This window comes from Leucoraja erinacea, chromosome 31 (assembly GCF_028641065.1).
Source record: "Leucoraja erinacea ecotype New England chromosome 31, Leri_hhj_1, whole genome shotgun sequence".
NCBI lineage: Eukaryota > Metazoa > Chordata > Chondrichthyes > Rajiformes > Rajidae > Leucoraja > Leucoraja erinaceus.
Genome location: NC_073407.1, coordinates 17,378,012 through 17,402,338, shown reverse-complemented (window position 1 = coordinate 17,402,338; position 24,327 = coordinate 17,378,012). Strand labels below are relative to the sequence as shown.

At 41.8% G+C, this 24,327-nt stretch overlaps 1 protein-coding gene across 7 annotated transcripts in view; it reads right to left on the bottom strand.

Moving 5' to 3' along the window:
- kcnt1b (potassium sodium-activated channel subfamily T member 1b) overlaps positions 1-24,327 on the bottom strand; it is a 266,028-nt gene that overhangs the window by 9,864 nt on the left and 231,837 nt on the right. For 4 of the 7 annotated variants that reach the window (XM_055660124.1, XM_055660122.1, XM_055660118.1 and 1 more), the window contains 10 exons: positions 20,777-20,882; positions 16,522-16,694; positions 13,116-13,187; positions 11,937-12,071; positions 10,081-10,192; positions 8,983-9,084; positions 7,469-7,552; positions 4,817-4,945; positions 3,973-4,273; positions 697-759 (listed from right to left, as the gene is read on the bottom strand). In XM_055660124.1, the coding sequence (XP_055516099.1) occupies positions 697-759; positions 3,973-4,273; positions 4,817-4,945; positions 7,469-7,552; positions 8,983-9,084; positions 10,081-10,192; positions 11,937-12,071; positions 13,116-13,187; positions 16,522-16,694; positions 20,777-20,882 (1,277 nt within the window). The remainder of the gene's footprint in view (positions 1-696; positions 760-3,972; positions 4,274-4,816; positions 4,946-7,468; positions 7,553-8,982; positions 9,085-10,080; positions 10,193-11,936; positions 12,072-13,115; positions 13,188-16,521; positions 16,695-20,776; positions 20,883-24,327) is intronic. The other 3 variants (XM_055660120.1, XM_055660119.1, XM_055660121.1) reach the window with 3 other exon arrangements.

Genomic DNA, 24,327 nt, shown 5'->3' with positions numbered 1-24,327 from the left:
GTGGGTTGGCCTATTAGAGGCACAAGGAACTGCCAATCCTGGTTAACCAAAAAACAAAGCGCTGGACTAACTCAACAGGTCAGGCAGCATCTCTCGAGGACATGGATAGGTGATGTTTGGGGTCGGGACCCTTCTTCAGTCTGAACATTGTATTTATTTTTGGGTTTGATTATTAATTTGTCATGCAACTTTAATTTGTCAGAATTTCTGAAAGTTATGCCATGTCGATAAAAGGCATCAACTTGGCAAGATCCTTGTGCAGGAAACTCCCTTATACCTACAGATTCAGCAGTGGGAGATGGATACACTATCTGAAGTGTTGAAAACATTATTAATCAAATGCTGATGTGTCTTCTCTCATAATGCTGTTTCTTTTCAATCAGGAAAGCCAGGATGTTTAGTCCTAGTCTGCACAGATACCAAATTCGACCCCTTTGAAAATATTGATTGCACGACAAGTGCTAAAAATGTGCAGGAGCTATTATAATAAAGTAAGATGGACGTGATTTACATGGAGCAACTGTGTGAAGTGAAACACTGATATAGCACACATCTGAGGTTCCTTTGGGCCGAAATATTCCCCATTGTGAAATATGCAGTGGGCACTTGAACATGGTAAACTGTAATTAAGGTTGGCATGTCTTGTAGTATACAGTGTCTGTGGAGGGTCACTCTGTTACCAGGGAGAGAATTTACCTTGCAAATATCCAAGATTTACACGATTCATCACATCACTGGCTGTTAAATTTGCTACATCCTCTACAGAACATACATACACACACACACATACAGAAAAAGAGAACAAGATTGTAATATAGTTAAATAAGATAAATAACTTATATGCTGTTGAAACAAAGTAAATGGAGTAAGAAAAATAAACAAAGAAAGGAGAAACACTGTGGAAAATATATAGTATCTTTTACAGGTAATCATTAACATTGCATGCCCTTTAACTAAATACGTTGGTGCCCAGATTATTCCATGTATATAGGCTGCATGAAACCAAGTTGAATTAATCTCATCTGCCGGCACATGGTCTATATCTCTCCATTCCCTGCATATCCATGTATTTTTGCTAAAAACCTCTTACATCACAGAAGCACAATATTAGTGTTGCATAAATACACATCAGGACACATATGGCAACCCCACTAATATGTTAATAATTCAATTATGAGATCATCTTGATACAATAGAATGTATTCACTGTAAGAAGAGTTTGGACAGACTTGGATTGTTTTCAACTGGAAAACTGGAGGTTGTGGGAAGATCTGATAGAAGAACTGATAGGGTAGACCATCAGAACCTTTTCTGAGGGTGAAAATGTTAAAGACTAGAGGGCACAGCATTAGGATGAGAGGGGCAAAGTTTAAAGCAGAAGTACAGGGCAAAATTTTTTTTAACACTGAGGATGGTGCGTGCGGGTAATGCACTGCCAGGGCTTGCGTGTAAGAGGTTTTTAGCAAAAATACATGGATATGCAGGGAATGGAGAGATATAGACCATGTGCAGGCAGATGAGATTAATTCAACTTGGATTCATGTTTGGCACAGACATTGTGAGTTGCAGTCGCCTGTCCTGTCCTGTCCTGTCCTGTTCGTCCAAATGATTTCACAATAATGATTATGCATTTATCGTCAATTACACGGCAATTTTGTGAAGACACTCTAAAGAAGGTTAGCCATGTGATAAACTGTCTGATCATTAAAAGTCGATACAATTATATCTTGTGATGATGTCTCTGCTCTACCTTCTGAACTTTGAAAATGAAATATCAGGCATTTGGATTAGTCTCAAAGCTGGAACAAGCAAGTCGAATTGAATGCAGTGGCATTCAGTTTGCAGTTAATACTTGTCCCACTTTCACAACCTCTGCCGAGTTTGCCCTTGACTCATACTCGCAGCATGGTCATCAAGATGCTGTAGGTGGTCGTAGGTAGGTCATAGCAGGCCGTGATGCTAGTCGTAGGTACTCGTGGCATCAAGTAGGTCGGGGCGTTTTACTAGCATGATGAAACATGTCCACGAGTAAAAAAGGTCATGAATTAGGTCGTGAAAATGCGACAGGCCCTTTAGCAGAGAAATAAATCCATTCCACCAATAGATACTGCCCTGACCCACTGAGTTCCTCCAGCACTTTGGACCTTGTTTAAGATTCCAGCATCTACAGTTCCTTGTGCATTCACTCCACTGCAAAAACTTCTTAAACTGCACCCACAGAGCTCCTCTCTGATGGGAATTCTGTGATGCACCCCCTCTCTCACTGCTCCCCCTCTGTGATTCCTGCTGCTCTCCACCCCTTTGATCATATTCTACCTATCACCTGCCAGGCTTTGTCTTACCACCACCTGCAAAAACTTCTTAAACTGCACCCACAGAGCTCCTCTCTGATGGGAATTCTGTGATGCACCCCCTCTCTCACTGCTCCCCCTCTGTGATTCCTGCTGCTCTCCACCCCTTCGATCATATTCTACCTATCACTTGCCAGGCTTTGTCTTACCACCACCTCTCTTTTCCAGCTATCTCCCTCCTCCCGCCCCTACCCCTGAAGAAGGCCTGGGCTGCTAGGGTTTTTTTTACTTCTAAACTGTCCAGAACTTCACAATGATGAACAGGGGTGTTGCAGAGTGCATGCCAAAGTTTCAGTGGTGGGCACAGCGTGGGCTTTTCATCGCGGAGTGGTCGAGCCCTTGCCGAGGTCGCCAGAAGGAAGTGCTCCGATCGCTGGCCCACGGACAGTTACAGCCTGAAGCCGCGGTCTGCGGAGCTTCTAGCCTCGGGCGGAGCGTCCAGAGCCTGGGACCCTCGCTAGGGATCACTGGAGATCGCTGGAGAAGAGCTCCAACCGCCGGCCCGCGGTCGATAACATCCTGAAGCTGCGGTCTGCAGAGCTTCTAGTCACGGGCGCGCCGTGGACTTTACATCCGAAGCAGGATCCCTCGCTGGGGATCCCCGGAGAAGAGCATCGACCGCCGGCCTGTGGCCTACAACATCCTGAAGCTGCGGTCTCCACTAGGGGAGCGCCAATTCGGGGCTTACTGTCCCGACGAGAGGGCCTGTACATCTGGCCGCCTGCAGTGGCGACTGCGGAGGCTTATGGCCCCCGACCACGGGGGAACAATGGCGGAGGACTCACTGTACTTTGTGCCTTCCACCACAGTGAAGAATGCTGTGGTGGATGTTTGTGTTAAATTTTTATTGTGTATTGTGTGTACCGCTGCTGGCAAATTCATTTCACTGCACTTTATTGTGTATGTGATGAATAAATCTGATTGATTGATTGATTGATTGATTGGCCTTGTTCCTGATGGAGGAGGGATGTGCAAGGAGGGGTGAAATAACTGGCATAGACGAAGATTAAAATACCTACAATTCTCTTTCAATCTTCACCTGCTCCAAAAACCTATGCCTATGATAAAGGTAATAGAGTGATAAAGCAATGAAACAGACCCTTTGGGCCCCAAAAGCTTACACCAACCAACAAGCATCCATTTTACATTGGTCTTATTAGCGTCTGAGTCTGTCAGTTGCTGGGTATGATGTACTGTAACTCAGTAACTATATACAGTATCTTGTTTCAAATGTAATACAGAAAGCCATACTTAAATATTTTCAAAATTTCCATTATAAGTGGTGTTCATTGTATAATACAGCAATATTTTCCACAGCATCTTCCAAAGAGCAAGATGATCTACATTACTGCATTTCAATTACTGGTTAGACAGCGTTTGGCTGGTCATAAGAAAATACCTTTCTCCTGTGTAAAGATATTTTTAACATAGAAAGAACAATTAAATTTACGGTTAGAGAATAGATAAGATTAGCAACATCTGACCTTGTTATTGCTGTAAGAAACAAGAACTATTTCTTTTAATTATTATAGTAAACTTTTGGAAAAATCACTATACTTTAGAAATATTTTACAAACCAGGTCATTGACCTGTTTTTGTTGTTAGAGAGGAGAACACCCACCGTATCCTGTAGTGGGGAGTCCAAGATGCTTCATTCTGTTCTTCACCAGTTCGGACAACTCTTGCCATTCTGTCCGGTGGTACAGGTTCTGTCTCTGCTGGCTGATCTTCTCGTCGGCTTTACTGGCGGCGTTCCTGTTTCCCTTCCTGCTCAGCCTTCGCGCCCACTGCATGCTTTTGCGTCTCAGCAACGGGTGCTCCGACTGGTCACTGGACGTTGAGTTGCGGTGACTCTTGCCGCCCCACTGGTCTTTCCCCTCCTTTGTGTCCTCACACTCGTCAACGTTGATTGAGATCTGTGACTGGGAACAAGAGGGAGAACACAGGTAAACTGTCTCACCGGTTATATCATTGGCCAAATGTTAGGCAATTGTACTAAAGACACCAATTTGAAAAAAAAATATTTGCCCTGATTTGGAAAATAAAATGGGCAATAAATCTTCAAGAATCCTGAACCTTCTCTACATCTTTTACAATAGTCAAGTAACACCCAAGCATAAAATGACCACATCATTCCCACTTCTATAATAAGATAACTTCTGAGTGGTCTCAGCGGGTCAGGCAGTCACTGTGGAGGGAATAGAGAGGCGACATTTTGAGTGGGGATTCTTCTTCAGACTGAAGAAATTGAATGAAATGAAAGGGAATGATTGCTGCTGACAGCATGATGTTCAATTCCACCTACAATACGTCAGCTAGTGACGCAGATCGTGCCCGCATGCTTAAATGTAGCCAACATTCAGGCAGAGGGGTATAAACGGCCAATAACATCCATACCATCGAGTGTCCGGTGCCACTTGTGAAAGGAATGAAGAATAAAAGGAGATGGCCAAACAGCACCTCACCTCAGATGTTGAAAATAAGTGCAACTCTGTTCTGTAAATCCCAACTGGGATTTCGGCACTTGAAGAGCAGAGTTTCTGAAAGAGCCTTCCGTATGTGCGGATCCATAAATCATCCTCAGTGATTTTCATCTGCAAAACAAAAACAAGGGGTCAGTAGGTCGGGTGAAGGATGATAGCATAAGGTTCGGTTTTCGTATCAAATAAATTCTGAAGCAATCAAATTAAATTTTAATAGCACTAAGGAGGTAGTTGAGGCAGGTACTATATGATGTTTAAGAGTAGGGAAGATTCAAACAAGAGGACATGACTTGAGAATTAAGGGACAGAAGTTTAGGGGTAACAAGAGGGGGAACTTCTTTACTCAGAGAGTGGTGGCTGTGTGGAATGAGCTTCCAGTGGAAGTGGTGGGGGCAGGTTCGATTTTATCATTTAAAAATAAATTGGATAGTTATATGGACGGGAAAGGAATGGAGGGTTATGGTCTGAGTGCAGGTAGATGGGATGAAGGGAAAATAAGTGTTTGGCACGGACTGGAAGGGTTATGGCCTCTGAAAGTGCACAATGGGCTAAGAGTGGCTGGCGACCGGGGTAGCCGGTTTCAAATAAGTGCATACTGTCGTCGGCATGGTACTGGAAGGGCGGCAGAGATGTGCCCCTTTCAAGGGAGATGCTAAAAAATGCATTTCGTTGTCTCTGTACTGTACACTGTGACAATAAATGAATCATTTCATTTCATTTTTTTCATATGGTTAAGAAATATTTAGAGAGGTACATGAATTGGATAAGTTTAGTGAGAAATGGGCCAAACGCAGGCAGGTGGGACTAGTGTGAATGGGGCATGTTGGTTGGTGTGGGCACGTTGGGCTGTATGACTACAGTCTAGGTGTTAATATCTTATTGCTATCAAGGCCAGTATTTACTGCCCATCCCTAATCATTCCTGAGTAGATGGTGTTGAATCATCTTGAACTCTCCAGTTCAAGGTTCAAGATTCAGAAATATTTCATTGTTCAATTATTTTTCTAAAACACTGATTCAGTTTTGGCTTTGCTGCATTTGCCATCTTTCCAGACTTGTTTTTTTCCCCCCCACAGAGGATTATGTTTGGACCCGAGACGTTGACCATCTGCTGGTTACAGAGTCATGTGTTTGTCACGTCAGCAGCCTCACAGCTTCAATTCCACGTGTAGCAAAGACAGTGATTCAGCCAAACGTTCTTAGACCTTCACACATTTGCAACTCGCTGCTCTCCGTAACAGAACCCATTATTGTGTGCAACATCGCCAAGGTGTCAGTATGTGTGGGAGGCTCAAACCTGAAATAATTCCTTCAGGAGCATAACTGAGAGGCTCGGAAAGGACAAGGCTGTTCATAAATAAATATTTAAATAATCTGGAGGTTAGTCCTTTATACTTTTAATATCGTAAATTCATTGGAGTGTGCAATTTAAATGAGCAGTAACAAATGGGCTTCGGCAACAAGTTCTTCTGGAGGCAGAAAAAAATTGAATTGATAAGAGTGGATTACTGAGATTACTCTAGAGATAGAGCATGGAACATGGCTCTTTGGCCCACTACATCCATCCCGACCATCAATTACTCGTCCACACTGGTTCTATATTATCTCATTTTCTCACCCACTCCCTGCACACTAGGGGCAATTTACAGAGAGGCCAACTAACCTACAAGTGGATGTGGGAGGAAACCAGAGCACCCAATTTCAGTGCAAACTTTACACAGATGGCTCCCGAGTTTTAGGATCGAACCTGGGTCCAGCGCTGCTGTACCAGCGATGCCACTGAAGAGTTGCTTAACCATCCTTGTTGCCAAAAATACATGTTAACTGGTGCTTTTTTGGTGACGGTATGCTGACCCGGCAACCTTACACAGTTAACAATGAGATATTCAAATGTTTTTAATGTGTTGATTCTATACTTTTTAGTTATTGGTTTTTTAAATGAGATGTTGATTGGTCACAAGATCAAATCACAAGAGTGGGTATATTGATGGAAGAAATGTTGATAAAGGTGCAGTAGCGTTGCTGCCTTACGGCGAATGCAGCGCCGGAGACCAAGGTTCGATCCCGATTACGGGTGCTGTCTGTATGGAGTTTGCAAGTTCTCCCCGTGACCTGCGAGGGTTTTCTCCCGAGATTGGTTTCCTCCCACACTCCAAAGAGGTATAGGTTTGTAGGTTAATTGGCTTGGTAAATGTAAATATTGTCCATAGTGTGTGCAGGATAGTGTTAATGTGCGGGGATCGCTGGTCGGCGCGGATCCGGTGGGTTGAAGGGCCCGTTCCCGCGCTGTATCTCCAAACTAAACTAAACGTAGCATAATTTTTAATTGATATGGTGACCGACCCCTTTTTGTCTCAAAAAAAATTCTGCTGTTAAAATAACACAGTTGACCTGTCAATTTTTAGCAAGATGCAGGATTGGATGATGAAATGGACTTGCATGGACAAAGTGAGTGACGTACAACCGGTTCAGGGTACAGTACACAATTATTTGAATTACAGTTTGTCAGCCTGCGAGTTTGCAAACAAAAGAAAATTACGTTCATCTCTGGGTATTTCAAACTCACAGATTAATAAAATAAAATACATAAATAAATCAGCAACAAACTTCGATAAAATGATTCAATCTTACTTACAGCACAAAGATATCCGGAGCCCGGGGTAGTGTCAAGTCCAAGTAACAACCGTGCGATTGGAATCATGTAATCTTTAACAAAGGACTTGCAAAGAAAGCAGAAAGATAGGAACAGTTAGTACTTGTTATGTAAAATGATTTTTGTTTTGCACATTCAATTTGCTTGTTCCTACTTACATCAGTGGGAGCAAACAAACACAGCTGAAACGCTCAGCAATAAAAACTTGCATGTGTGCATCACATTTCACACCATAAAATGTTCGAGCATGTTCCACAGAAACATAATTAAACTGAGTTTAAGAGGGAACTGCAGATGCTGGAGAATCGAAGGTTACACAAAAAAGCTGGAGAAACTCAGTGGGTGCAGCAGCATCTATGGAGCGAAGGAAATAGGCAACGTTTCGGGCTGAAACCCGAAGGGTTTCGGCCCGAAACGTTGCCTATTTCCTTCGCTCCATAGATGCTGCTGCACCCGCTGAGTTTCTCCAGCTTTTTTGTGTAACCCATAATTAAACTGAGGTGTGCTAGGGACTGTTATGATAATTGATGAAAAGCTTGGCAGTTTAAGAATGTCTTAACGGAGGCAGAAAGAGAGAGGGCTCAGGACAGACAGAATTCCAGAGCCTAGGGAGCCCAGCAATTCCAGGGAGCTGAAAGCTGAGCCATGAATAGCACAGTGGTAATAGGATTGTAGATCTCCCATTGGATTGACAGTGATAATAGGATTGTATTTAAGAAGGAACTGCAGATGCTGGAAAATCGAAGGTAGACAAAAGTGCTGGAGTAACTCAGCAGGTGCAGCAGCATCTACGGAGCAAAGGAAATAGGCCAAAACCCTTCTTCAGACTGATGTAGGGTGGTGGGGGGGGTGTGGAGAAGAAAGGAAAAAGGAAAAAGGAAACACCACCTCCTCTTCCTTTTTCCTTTCTTCTCCCCATCCCCCCCCCCACCCTACATCAGTCTGAAGAAGGGTTTTGGCCTGAAACGTTGCTTATTTCCTTCGCTCCTTAGATGCTGCTGCACCCGCTGAGTTTCTCCAGCATTTTTGTCTAGGATTGTAGATCTCCCATTGGATTGATAATCTGTTTACTGGCGAAAAATGTGTCTACGGGTTATGCATCAAGAAGGCAGCCAATATTATCAAAGACCCACATCACCCTGGCTTTGCTCTCATCTCACTGCTAAATTACGAAGGTACAGGAGCCTGAAATCCATGCCCACCAGGTTCAAGAACGGCCTCTTCCCAACAACCACAATAATAACCTCAGCAACTATGATCTTCTTCAGATCAAATCTTTTGTTGCACTACAGACTTCGGTTTTGCACCATCATGATTACCTAGTTTTACAGTTATTAATGTATTATATTTTGGATTATTATCAGTGTGTATTGAATTTATGGGCCCATTAAGCTGTTGCAAGCCAGACTGTCATTGTTCTGTATTTCAGTACATATGACAATTAAACATTTGATTCTTGAGAAAAGTGTTTGTGAGGAGTGCATGGCAATACAGACCTGATAAAGCAGTGTGTCCAACATACTGATGCTGAACACCCTCCCAGCAGCAAACGGGAGACGGAACATGAATGCCAAATTGGAGCCCTTTTCACGTTCCTTCTGTCAGACGACAAAGGAAAAAATTAAATGATGATTGTTCAAGTAAGGTCAATTCATCATCCAGGAAGTCGGTAATAATCCTTCATTAATTATTCGCATCAAAAGGTCAGACTCCAAGTGGGGTATTGTACGCTACAGAACATAGAACAGTACAACATAGAAACAGGCCTTTGACCCACCATGTCCATGCCAAACATGATGGCAAGTTAAACTAATCTCCTCTGCCTGCATGTGATCCATATTCCTCCACTCCCTGCATATCCATGTCCCTATCCAAAAGCAACTTAAGTGCCACGATCGTATCGGTCTTCACTACCTCTCATGGCATCTGGACAGATATACATTGAGCAAACATGAAGGAATGTGGAATTATTCCAGGCAAATGGTAAAGGCACAATGGTGGACCCAAGAGCCTGTGTCTGTGCTGTACTCTCGAAGACTATGAATTCTTTCTTAGCATACATGAGGAGGTGAATGGCCGTCTCACACAAACATTCGCACAACCTTCCACAAGTCTCGGATTTAAACAAAATGTTATTGATTTGGAGGAGAAATAGTTGTTCAACATTTGCCTAAGGCCAGAACTCTTTATGATCTATATAAATAGTACAGGTTTAGCTTCCTCCCAAGTTATGATTCAGGAGAGAAATATCTATGGTCACAGAATCAATGTGCTTGTGACTCCCATCTTTAGATACAAGCAATTTGAAAGATACAGCATCAAAACAGTCCCTTCGGCCCACTGAGTCCATACCGACCATCGATCACACCTTTATACTAGTTGATATCTAAGCTATCCCACTTTCGAAACTACACACCAGAGATAAATCTGCACATCTTTGGAGATGAGGGAGAAAACCAGAGCACCTGGAGGAAACCCACGAGGTGACAAGGAGAACATGGAAACTCCACACAGACAGCACCTGAGGTCAGGGTTTCTGTCAGTTACGCCGCCCCCACTTAATAGGCAATTCACTCAAAATATAAACGGGTTACCTTTTCTAACTTAGAAAGTTCAAGAGAATAACAATCCTTGGCTCGAAACTGCATGAACCTCATGTTTGATGGATGAGTCAGCTCAGTAATGATGCTGAGACTGGGGAACAACCTAAAACATAGAGCACAACAAATGAGGTTTGATTACTAGCAGACAATAGATGAATAATTGCCCGTTCAATGGTTTTCTATGCTTAGTTGAAATATTCTATCCCAACCAGACAAGTGAAGCGTGGCTTGTTCTCAAACACAAGCAAAACCTTCACCGCCGTTGATGATTTATAGATAAAGTAACATTCAGTTCATGCATGTAAACACGGAGTTTGGGATACAGGATGCAATTGCTTTCTTGTGAGGAGAAAGAGTGGCTTGACAAGGGGATGAAGCAAAATTCCAATTGTATTGCGACGAGACCGCAGACATGTATCCAATCATAGACATCAAATATTATTAGTGACCTTAATTTGAGACACAAAGTATTTCCCTTTGTGGGAACTTAATCTTGGATATAGAATGCAATGAGCATCACTTTGATTCCTCTAACTCTCAGTGTCGTCTTTAGAAAGAGTTAATAAGGACATTAAAACATTATAATCGCATTTCTTCAGAGTGATTTCAATAATATTCACAGGATGAATGGCTCTAACTATTATTCCCCCAAATGAAGTGTTCCCAATTCAGATAGAATAGTGTGGATGATCACTGTGTTAAAATAAAAGATTTATAGATATCACCACCAAGGTAAATTGGAAAATATTCTGTCAGAGAAGTTATGAATACTGCTGAAAAGGCAACCCATCCGATGAAACATTTCATCTTTTGTTTCTCTGGTTTTCAGACATTTCCACTAAAACACAGTGAGAAAGAATTCAGCAGATCAAGCAGCATCTGTGGAGGGAATGAGTAAGAAGGAACTGCAGATACTGGTTTAAACCGAAGATAGGCACAAAAATCTGGAATAACTCAGCAGGACAGGCAGCATCTCTGGAGAGAAGGAATGAGTGACGTATCGGGTCGAGACTCTTCTTCAGACTCTTGCATTCAACTCGATGATGGGGCACCTGAAAGCTCTTCAAACAATAGCATTTTAATTTCAGATGATAGGTGTACAGTAGAGAGCATATTAATTGGTTGCAGCATGGCCTGGTTTGGTTACTCGATTGTCCAGGAATTATACAGATTACAGAGAGTGGTAAACATTACTTGGACCATCACAGGTACTGATCTCCCCACCATCGAAGGGATCTATAGGAGGCACTGCCTCAAAACGGCAGCCATTATCATCAAAGACCCATACTACCCTGGCCTTGCTTCCATTTCACTCCAAACATTAGGAAGAAGGTAGAGGAGTCTGAAAACCATGGCCACTGAGTTCAAGAATAGCTTCTTCCTAACAACAATCAGGCTCTTGAACACAACACAACATCAATTAACTATCTTTGGTTGCATGAAGGACTTCAGGAATGTTGGTAGTAGTATTGGGGTTATTAATGTATTAAATTTTTGGTCATTACATATTATCTATGAGGACTATATTCACAGCCCTGTAATGTTGCTGCTAGTAAGAATGTCATTGTCACATTGTTGGTAGAAAGGATAAACACTTTTGACTCTTGATACCAGTTGCTGCAGTTTTATTTTCCCAGGGCGATCCATGTTCTTTGGATATAGAATCCAATCTTGCACCAAACATGAACTGAGCTGTACAGTTAACTGGACAAGGATCAGGAACAGAGAAGTTGAGGTTGGAATGTATCACAGTGAGAAACAAGTGCACGTGCAAGCAAACCAATTTACTTGAGAGACACGCCCGTAACTCGCTTACGCATGTCCGCGGTTTGTAGAAATATTCTTACCTGAACATGGTTTGAACATTGACAATGGTCTTGGCGTCAGCCATGTAATCCTCTTCAGCACTCATTGTACTCTCTTTGTCCACGACCACCAGGTTATCAGCGTAAATAATCCCACACTGGAGTAGATTATCCAGGCTGCGGAATATGTCCCGGAAAAGAAAACAAAACGAGATCAAGAGTTCAAATGTGTGAAACATATCCCCTGCAAAAGCAGCAAGAAGGGATAGTCTAAGGCATTCTGCTGGTTTTAGTTACAAATCATGAATATATTTTCCTTTCAGCACATACTCTGCGGGCAGGCTAATGTGTTTGATCTTCTTAAAAAATGTGAAGGGGTAAACATTGAAATAAATAAAATACAAAAGGCCTTTAATTAATTTCATATGTTGTAAACAGTCTGAAGAAGGGTCCCAACCCAAAACGTCACCTATCCATGTTCTCCAGAGATGCTGCCTGACCCGCTGAGTTACTCCAGTGTCTTTCCCCCCAATAGTAGTGCTGTGGAGTTATAATTATTATCCACTTATCCCAGTAATTCTGCCCCGGTACATACAAGGTACGGTTGAGTTAATCCCACTTTAATACATAAATCAGCGTCTTTTATTGCCTACAGTTTGTAGCCTTGCAACCAAGCTTTGAAAGGATTTGTGCCTGTGTTGCAAAATTTGAGGCTCATTTTATAAGAAACGTTAATACTGTTGATAAGAGCTAGAATTCAACTCAGATCATGGAGGTAAGGGACAATGCCTTAGCCCAATATACATCTCATTCATTGAAGAATTCTTTCAAAAGAAAATTAAAGCTGCCATTCCAGATATAGTGGCTAATACTAAGAGAAAATAGTACACAATGCATCGTCTCTTCCGTATCATTCCAAGAACATCTCCAGAACTATGGGGAACGCTATTGTGTTTGCAGAAATTCACCAAAATAAGTCTGATAGCCTGGTGGGAGGTATCCATGAGGGACTTTGTTCTAAAAGGAAACTGCCTGATGTCTCGGCATGTTTTTATGCCAGTCCCCTGATTAAAACCTTGGCCAGTGGAAGAAATCCAATCAAGGCTCAATTACAACACGGCAGTGCAATCAGGACACTATTCTTCAGCCTTCAACCCCAAGTAGCAGTGCAATTATCAATCTACCGCTGGCTCTTGGACAGTATAGTGTGAGGATACTTACTTATCAATGCTTCCTGCCATGAAGTAAACCATGGGGAAACAGCAGATGGCCTCCAAAAAATGATTATCTGGCCTGAAATACAAATCATGGCACAAAGGCATTAAACCATTCCATCCGTTCAATCAAAACTTGCTCACAGCATTGTTCAGATATTAAACTTGCATGATTAGAATTCTGCAGTATGATTTCAATTGATATCATTTTTTGGTAGACACAATGATGATAATAGGGAAAAAGGTTTAATGTAAAAACTTTAATTGATAGCAAATACCCGTCATGAGACACGCCATGAACCACCATAAATCTTATTCCCTCAGATCTAATTGTTAATGGTGCTGGCTGTAGATACATACTTGGATACATAGACAATAGGTGCAGGAGTAGCCATTCGGCCCCTCGAGCCAGCACCGACATTCAATGAGACCATGGCTGATCATCCACAATCAGTATCCCGTTCCTGCCTTCTCGCCATGCCCCGTGATTCCGCTAGCCCCAAGAGCTCTATCTAACTCTCTTTTGAATGCATCCAGTGAATCGGACTCCACTGCCTTGTATGGCCGAGAATTCCACAAATTCACAACTCTCTGTGTGAAATAGTTTTTCCTCATCTCAGTTCTAAATTGACTACCCCTTATTCTTAAGCGGTGGCCCCTGGTTCTGGTCTCCCCCAACATTGGGAAACATGTTTCCTGCATCCAGCATGATCAAACCTTTAATAATTTCATCCTTCTAAATTCCAGTCAATACAAGCCCAGTCGCTCCATTCTTTCATCATGTAGAAGAGGATTACAGTCGAGAGTTTGCATTCCCCTTATTTTAATCTAGTTTCCTCTAACCTAATCTCAAATGTGGAAGAAAAATAGGAAGCATTCACCCTCTGTGACATGGTGTTTATAAATAACAGCAAAACCCTGCTCTGAAGCGTAGTCTGTCCATTCCCTCCTCAAGTGCTGCCTGACCCACTTATTTCCCCCAGTACTTTGTGTTTTGAGCAAAACACTGCTCTATTCTTTCACTATTCAATGAAGGCAGGAAGATAGGTTGGAATGAACCTTTTAAAGACAATTATTAGAATTTGCTTGTTCAACATTGCTGATAAAGTCTAGAGGACAGTTTATTTTATTTTCGCTAACTACCTCTAAAAGCCCATTATGTACCAGGGAAAGTGAAAATATACATAAGAATATTGGAGATAGAATTCACGGGGAGAGAAAACCAAGATATGTGTCAATTAAAAAAATCTATGGAGTCGGGAGAGATGGAAAGAGGAAAAGTGATTTAATCCGGAGCATTTTCTCGTTTCATGTTTTTAAATACACAAATCTTTGCATGTCTGATACCAGGAGCTTAAGATCTTTTACATTTTCAGTAACTGGTAGAGTTTCACCAGCCCATTTCATTCACACCAAAAGTGTTTGATTTTACAAGCTGTCTGATGACAGAGGAGATAAGTTCTGGCAGGAAAATACTACACCCACTCTTATTTATGGTACAAAACATCTCCCTCCATTTCTGACTGACTGACAATATATCTTAGACTCTAAAACCACGACATGCAAGCTGTTAAGCAAAGGGGCCCTTCAAAGCACTTGTCTACAATGATGAGTGGGCGGCGCGACTCACGTCGCAGCGGCCTCTGCAGTCCGTCTGTCTTTTTGTTATTTTTTGTCCCGTTTGAATGTAGTTTTTATTTTATTTTTTTGTGTATGTGTGTGTATGTATGTGGGGGGGGCGGGGGTTAAGGGGAAACTTTTTAAAATCTATCACCTGCACGGAGAACCCGACCTTTTCCTTGTCGGGTCTCCGTTGTCGTTGGGGCTGCAACGTGGAGCGGCCTCCAGCAGGAACGACCTGGGGCTCCAGTCGCGGAGCTGCGGACTTACGTACCATCACGGAGCTGGCCGAGTCCGGAGCGGGAGGAGCGGTGGTGGCACGCGGCTGTGACCCGACCCCGGAGATTCGAAGGCTTACCGCAGGTCTAGTAGACGGTAACACCGGGAGCCCGCGGGTCCCTGCTGGGAGACCGCTTTTCTGGGCTTCTGCAGCGGCGACTTCACCCGCCCGAGTCGCGGGGTCGAGGAGTACCTGGAGCGGGGCCTGACATCGCCCAGCGTGGCTTGGAATGGCTGCGGGACTTTGCTAGCGCCCGCCGGGGGCTCCAACATCAAGACCCGGAGCGCGGCCTTGCATCACCCGGCGTGGCTTTAATGGCCGCGGGACAATTGCCATCGCCCGCCGGGGGCTTTGACTTTGACATCGGGAGGGGAATGGGGAGTGCAGGGGAGAGATACGTTTTTTGCCTTCCATCACAGCGAGGAGGAGATGCGCTGTGATGGATGTCTGTGTAAATTGTGTTGTGTCTTGGGTCTTTTTTTCTTGTATGTATGACTGCAGAAACAACATTTCATTTGAGCCTCTATGAGGTTCAAGTGACAAATAAATTGTATTGTATTGTATTGTATTGCTTTTAATTGAGAGGAGAATGATTCCGCATGTTGATAGTTGTATCTAGTTCATAATCATTGAACAAATACAGAGGCTCTACATGTTATGGATGACCTGACTTATGGAGATCAGACCATACACACGTTCCCCCATACATTTTAAAGCATTTTTCAAGATGGCAATAGCAATAAAAAAATGTATGGTATTGATTAATGATGGAACACAATATATATTGCATTAATTTAATTATGTGTAACATTATGGTGAATATTAGATAAAATGAAATAATTGCAGAACAATATGGGTTACTATGGAAAATTGATGTTTCTGCACTGGAGAAAATGGCATAGGGATAGTCATCAGGAACAGAACCGTGATGTAACCAGGAACTGCCTATACTGCGTTTGTCTTGACATGGTGGTTAAGAATGCTGCAACCTTCATAAAGGAGGATCCATTCCTGGCAGAATAAGATCATCATTGAAAGGCAACTTTTGACAGACTAGTTACAATTGCTTTTAATCTGCTTTCAATGTTGGATTGTGCTCACACTTGAAGTGCGTGTTTGCAGTGGAAGATTCGTCTGTGAGATAGTTTCAGATTAGTTGCGGTAATTTATTTGGAAGATGAAATTTGACTTAAATATAATAAATCAGTCAACTTCCTCCGAATAAAGCTTTGTAGCAGTATTGCATGCAAGTATTGTGATGTTAGTTGACAAGATTATAGATTAAAAAACCATAGTTAATTATAATTTGAATAGCTATTTCTTGGAACATGCCACTGTTATCAGCTGGCCATTGATCAATGAGTTTTGTGCATTGTGGAGCATGGCAGAAAATATAGAAAAAATCCCTACATATATGCAGATGTCATAGTGTACATTATACAATTTTTCTAAGTTTGGAAATGAGCATAATTAAATATCTGGACTGAATATAAATCATCAAAAGTGCACTCACGGGTTGTCCAGCAGCAGAACGATAGGATTCAGTTCTTTCCTGGGCCTGTAGTAGGCTCGGAGTGGGACAATGAAATTGTACAGTCCATTGCCTGCAGTCTCAGCAGACACAATGATCAACTTGTTCTTGAAGCCATAGGCTTTTGCATCTTCAAAGCTGTTGTGCCTACACCCCTTAACAAAACAACAAGACAAAGCCACAGGTAAGGGCAGGCATGGTACATAATTGTCTTGGGGCCCCTGAGCATAACATGACATTTCAGAACCTATTGGAATGGACAGTTCCTTTTCTGAATATATTTCAGACTGGAGGTAAAACAAACTTCAATATTTTTTTAGAAAGAACTCCAGATGGCTGGGAAACATCGTGGTGGATTCAGAAGCCATAAGGTATTCAAAAGAAATGTTCTTTCTTAAAAATATTTTTGATAAAATTATCTTTGTATTCAGAGTGCTTTTTATTCATGCATGCTGCCACAAGAGTCTGTAATTGATATATATATATATATATATAGAGAGAGAGAGAGAGATCGCCGCTAAATCAATATATTTAAACAAAAATGCAACATTAAGAACAACTTGCTATCAGACTCCTGAACAATCATCCCTTTCATATCATTTTCCCAAAAGTGCTGCCCTACGCACTTACTCTTAACTCTACTTGTATGAGTTCAGATTGAACCATATTGTACCATTCTGCTGTTTTGCAATTGCTATTGTATGTATTGTTGTAGTTAATATCACTTCATGTACACTATTTACTCTATGAGCCTCGTGAATGAAGAATTTCATTGCACCCTGGTGTCTGTGACAATAAACTGATCTCAAGCTGAATGCTCAGGTTCTAGGATCAGTAGCAACATCACTAAATGCTCTTGAAAAGTTACCGGCGACTCATTTATTTAGACCCAGTGATAACAAATTATATACTTGCACGTGTTGTCCTTGGTGGTGGAGGTGATAGGTTTGAGCAGCGGTCTCACAGCAGTACAGGTAAGTCACTGCACCACCTGTCTACTTGGGGTAAAAGGTGTGAATGTTTTGGGTGGTTTGTTTAAGAAAATCTATCAACTGGGCTAAAATGACGGAGGAACTCAGTGGGTCAGTCAGCATTTGTGGAGGGAATAGACAGATAATGTTTCTGGTCATGACCTGTTTCAGGTTCGTCCACTGAGTTTCTACAGCGTTGCACAAGTGTCCAACATCTGCAGTTCATTGTGTCTCCAATTAATCGTCTGCTTTGCTTTGGATGGTTTTGGGCTTCAAGTGTTATTGAGGTTGCACTCATCCAGGCAAGTGGAGAGTATTCCCCCACACCCCTCACCTTCACCTTGCACATAGATATCTCATCTCTGACCTTCTCTTTATAGCTATGATATCTGTGTGACCGGTTTAGTTAACTGTCTGATTAATGATGACTCTCACGATGTTGAAGGCGAGACTAAGACTTTGCCTCCATCACAGTGAGGATGTGCTTGGTGAACTCACTGTGGTGGATGTTTAAATTGGTGTTTATTGTATGTTTTGTTATTATTGATTCTGTGTATGACTGCAGGCAACATAGTTTCGTTCAGACCGTAAGGTCTGAATGACAATAAAGGATCTATCTATCTATCTTGTTGGCAGTGGTGTCATTGAATGCCAATAATACATGGTTGGAATTTCTGTAGACACAAGGGACTGCAATGCTGGAATTTTGAACAAAAGGCACAAAGTAACTTAGTGGGTCAGGTAGCATCTCTGGTGAACAATGTAAGGCAATGTTTTGGATCAAAAGGCTGTGAGATATGGCTCTGGATACCAGAACCAGGAATCCAGGGTCCCCTACTTGATTTACAGGAAGAGTTCATTGCCAACATATGTGGGTATCATCATTCATTAAATAATCTTCCACTTTTACAGGTCAGCTATAACACTGACTGAAATGCAACAGATAGTAGACTGATGAGTGTCTTTTGTTCTTCTGACAGGAAAAATCAATGTGGAGAAATAAGATATAGATGTAGGTATGTCTTAAACAAGATATAGATGTTCTCACTTAGCATTCAATCATGTTTGACTTTTGAATCTCAGATTGCAGTACTTGTTTATTTGAAGCCTGGACATTTACCTCTGCGTAACGGAGTTGAAGTGAAACCACAAGACCAGAAAGCTACAATGCCATAAACATTCAGCAGCTTTTAATCAGAATGCTCTTGTACTAAAAAAACCCTGGGTGGCCGTTCACCCATACCACACTGATGTCACAATTCCTAGGAGACCTGTGATTGATAGTGGTGGAAACATTTAGCAAAGGTTGGACTAAAAATGCTGTCTCAACATAATGTAAATTGTTTAAAGTAAACCTTGAACAATGACAAAACTGCAGGGCATATATTTGAGGGGCAAAGTTAAAAAGGCATGTACGGGGAACGATATTTACACAGCGGGTGCCTGGAATGTGCTGTGCTGCCAAGGGTGGTTGTGGAAACAGATACAATAAAGAACTTAGATAGGTGCATGGATATGCAGGGAATGGAGTGGTATGGATCCCATGCAGGCAGAGGAGATTAGTTCAACGGCATCATGTTTGGCGCAGACATTGTGGGCTGAAGGGCCTGTTGCTGTGCTGTACTGTTCTCTCTTCTGAAACTAAAGTACACACAGGTGGGAAGGAGAGATGGCGTGACAAATTCACTAGCCTGCAGCTTGTTGCCTTCTCCCTTCCCCTCTGGGAGTAAGGCGTACCCTACGTGACATGCCACGTCTTCTCCTTTGCAACTCTTCCCGTCTAATGTCTATGTTCTTTTGTCTTTGTTCTCCTTAACTGGTTGCTCCTATTCGCTGCTTACAGCTTATCCCCATGGCCACCTAGGTTTTACCCTATCAAATAAATCACAGGCAAGGACAGGTCTTGGGGTCCTGAAGAACTCTCAAAATGTAGCACAATATTTCAGAACCAATTGGAATGGACAGTTCCATTGCTGATTTTTTTGAGATTGGATGTAAAACTACTGACTACATTACTTTAAAAAAACTTCACCCATTGCCCACTAATTATGAAATTCCGAAATTGTGAAAAGATATTCAACAGAAATGTTCTTTCTTTTATTTTTAATTTTATTTGGTAAAATTAACTTTGTATTAAGATTGTATTTCTACCTCCTTTTAATGAGACGCTGTGACCAACATGGTAGAGAGAGATCTCAGAACCAATACCTGGACTTTTTAAAATTGATGGAGATTTAAGTACAGCTTCTTCCCCACTGCTACCAGACTCCTGAAGCAATCAAGAAAAACAAGGAACCGCAGATGCTGGTTTTAGAAAAAAAAAGGTACAAAGTGCTGGAGTAACTCAGCAGGTCAGGGAGCATCTCTGGAGAACACGGATAGGTGACATTTTGGGTCAGGATCCTTCTTCAGATCCTGACCCAAAACATTACCTGTACATTCCTCCTTGGATGCTGTCAGACATGCTGAGTTAATCCAGCACTTCTGTCAAAATCTCGACGGCTGAGAATTAAACCAACTGGTTAATGGGAAGTTGGGAGGAACATTTTCACCTGGAGTGTGATAGGTATCTGAAACTCGTTGCCCAAAAGGGTACTAGAGGTAGAAACCTCACCACATTTAAAAATAACTTAATGTGTTCTTGAAAAGCTGTGACCTGCACAATGATAGACTAAATGCTTCAAGTGCATCTCTGCACATCTTTGGGACATGGGAGGAAAATGGAACATTGGGAGTAAATGTGGGCAGTTTTAATTTTACGGGAGAAAGTGGAAACTCAACAAAGGCAAATTGGAGGTTTGAATGGAACCTGGGTTCCTGTTGTACCGCATATATGAGGACGAACAGTAAGCTAATGGGAGCTGATACCATATTGTGGTTGGAGGCTTGTGGGGAGCATGGAAACCAAAACACACTACTTGGCCAAATTCAGTGTTATAAATTTTATGTAACATCAAATCACTGCCTATAGTTGTCGTTTGTCACAAATACTACCAAATGGTGAGCTCCATTACTTTTGTATAAGGAAAATACTATATGGCCTCAACAATACTTTCTAAACACGAGCTTATATAACTGGATGCCCTAGATCCGATATAAAAAAAACACTAAAAATCTAAGCATCAGCATCATCGTGGATTTGATACATCTTAAAGACCTTTGTAAAACTTATCCATTCTTGTTCATCTCTTCTTCTGCAATTGGTGCCCTGGAAACACAGAACAACCAGTCTGCGCAGTCAACCGGGATCATCTTGAAGGTCTTACCCTGTCTAATCTCAGGCAGCAGAATGAAGCCTTCACAGGTAATAGATGGCAGAGAGTTGGAGAACTTCCAATGTAAGGCGAATTGGGAGGGTATCCTTTCACGTACCTGGATACAAACAGAAGAAACACAATGGGCTATGATATTTGATACACAAGTAGAATTTGTCAGCAACGATCTCTAATATTTTCCATCAACGATTTTCTCAGAATTGGTGACTTTAGTATGGTGGGATGATGTGTATGGTACAGTATGAAATAGGCTGGAAATCATGATACACCACAAAAGGAAATTGAGTTAATTGCATAATGGGGAGCCAAACCATAACTGGTGCATGGAGTTGAGTTCCACTCCTTTACAACTAATATATATGTCCATCCTCTTTAAAAGGGCACACAAAGTGAATAATACTCAGAAGTGATGGCTAATGCTCATCAGCAAATTAACATTGTCTTAAAATTAAACTTATTTTTGGATACAAGGCATTAAAACAAAATTCTAAAGGGTCTTGACAAGAGTAGATTTCTTCTTGTGGGAATCTGGAATTTAAGTTATTAAAAATAAATTAAGGGATCACCCATTTAAAATGTCTCCTGTCAATGAGTTGTGAGTGTTTGGAGTTCCTCAAGTGGCAGTGGAAACAGAGTTCTCAAGTATTTTTAAGGCAGTGGTGGAAAGATTTTCGATAAGGAAAGGTTACAGTGGGGCATGGGAATACAAGGTTCAGGTTGAGGTTCCAATCAGATCAGCCATGAGCTTATGAACGCTCTGATGAGCCTCCTCCTGTATGAGATTAAGGTTATTTGGTCTCAATTGTATTGCAAGATGTAACTGTGCACAAGCTGACACGGATGCTGTGATCTGGAGCAAGGAACAACCTACTGGAGGAACTCTGTGGATCATAAAACAGTACAACTGGACACACAGGAACCACAATCTCCGTGCTGAACATGTTGCCAGGATCTAGATGATGCCCAAATGCAGTATTTCAACTATCCCTGTGCCTTTACTGATGCTTCCTGACTCACTGAGTTCCTCAAGCAGTTAGTTTCTTGATATTGACTGTGCAGAAACAAATACCTCACAATAATCATTGCATGGCAAAATACTTTATTGGCTATAAGTTGTTTGTGATGCTGCAAAGTTTTTTTCTTTATAAAGCTACATAAACAATTTTAAAAAATGCTTCTCTGAAAGAAGATCCATATCACCACAAGATGGTGCCATTGGCTCAATCATAGGCTGTGTTTGCAAACCCATTGTTAAAAGCTAGCCAACCCAAAACACACAGAAAAATACACTTTGAATCCAAAATTTACTTCACTAAATGACATTTAAATTGAAACACCATACCATCAGACTAAGTCTCAGCTCAGTGATCAATAGATTTCAGTCAATTGTAAATAAGAAATAATGTTCACTATTTGGAATTTTGCCCAGTTTCTAAAATGGGCTGAGCTGTTCTTCAGAAAATATTCTTCAGATTTTGCTAATGGTTCTTTCAGGCATTGTTTTGACCACCCAGCCTAATGACTACCCTTCATGCATTTAATTGGAAAATATCCTCAACATTGCAATCCTTTACAGTGATTAGATACAATAGCAAAGTAGGTAATTGTTCCCAAAGGGAATTAAGGTTTGAGTCCACAAAGCCTGATTGTTTTCTCTGGAGCGTTGGAGGCTGAAGGGAGACCTCATGGGAGACATGTATACAGTTATGAGCGGCACAAATAGGCTAGTCAGTCAGAACCTTGTTTCCCTTAGTGCAAAGAGTAGAGGGCATAACCTTAAGGTGAGAGAGGCACAGTTTAAAGGAGTGTGCAGAGCAAGTTTTGTTTTTATACACAGAGAGTGGTAGGTACTTGGGATGAATGTCAGGGATGATTGTGAAAGCACAAACTGCATTTAAGAGGCTTCTAGATAGGCATTTAGATATGCTGGCAATGGAGCGATATGGATCACAAGCAGTTAGAGGACATTAATTCAACTTGACATCTAGCTGGGCATAGACATTGTGGGCCGAAAGACCTATACCTATGCTGTGCTGATTTATGTTCTATGTATTCCAATTTTTTAACTTGAGCTTGTTGCAACTCAGTGGCCGATCTGAACCTCATTATTTCCAAGTTCTTATTGGAAATACTTCTCAGCATTGTCAGGCTTCAAAATCCCAATACACACTGCCTCACTGTGAGACTTCTTGAGATAGTGTTCTCTAGATTTGCACACTCTTTGTTTCACACATAGATTCTACGTGACGAAGGTATAATTTTAAGATATTGTCTTCTAATTCAGTTTTCTTTATCATTGGTGGTAGTGGCCCCTATCATCTTCCTAATTCATTTGTTTACCAGTTCATAAACCTTGACAAGATCGCCCTTCAACCATGTCCACGCAAGGTATAATAATCTATGTGGAATGGGAACTGCCTCAAACGGCTCTTCATAGATGCTCACCCATTTTTCCCACTACCCCCCCCCCCCCCCCCCCCCCCCCCCCCCCCACCGCTTCCACCTACAGCCCTTTCTCTGGACTCACTCTTTTGCTCCTATTTTCACCACCTTCACTGCCTTTTGCCTCCTTTTTGTCTCCGGTCTTTCTCCATCCAACTGCCAATCAACCCCAGATAGACACAAAAAGCTGGAGTAACTCAACGGGCCAGACTGCATCTCTGGAGAAAAGGAATAGGTGACGTTTCGGGTCGAGACCCTCCTTCAGACACTGCCAATCAACCTCCCTCCCTTGTATCCACCTATCACTTACACGGCTTTGTCCCGTCCCTATCTCTCTTCCAGCTTCCCCCCGCCACTCATTACAATCAGTTTGAAGGACAAGTCCCAACACAAAATGTTTATCCATGTTCTCCAGAGATGTTAGTCCAGCACTTTGTGCTTTTCACTCAAGAGTCTAGCATCTGCAGTTCCTTGTATCTGCCTCATAATTTAATCATTTTCACCCTGGCATTATTCTGGACAATCTGCACTATAAAATAGTTCCAAGGACAAAGCAACTTTCCCCGAGGTTAAGTAGCTAATATCTTGTTCAGTCAATAATTGAAAATGAATCCTGCACTAAATGGATGACTAACTCTTCCCTCTTTTTGACCACATAGAAACTGAAATGGAACTAAACACTATATGATCCTTCTGTGAAACAAAGCTGCTACTTGGTTAGCCATTAGCTTCACTCAAAAGGCAGGAGACCTTGGCTGAAGATGAAACAGTCTCACTGTGAGGTAGTGGCACAAGTACTAATGGAAATCAAAGAACGTTGCTAGGATTAAATGGTGGAACTTTTACATCCGGAAATGAGAATGCTAATTATATGACAAATCTTTTTTACAACTATTTAAATTCCTTATTTGGCCGAAAGCAGAATTTAATTTTAAAAAAATGAAACCTATCCATTTGTTCCGGTTGGGTCTTGCAGCCACAAGTGAGGAAATGCCAGAGATTAGCGTGCAAAGGTTTGAGGTGAGAGGGGCAAAATTGAAAGGAGATATGCAGGCGTTTTTTTTTACACACAGAGAGTGGTGCGTGCCTGGTATGCACTG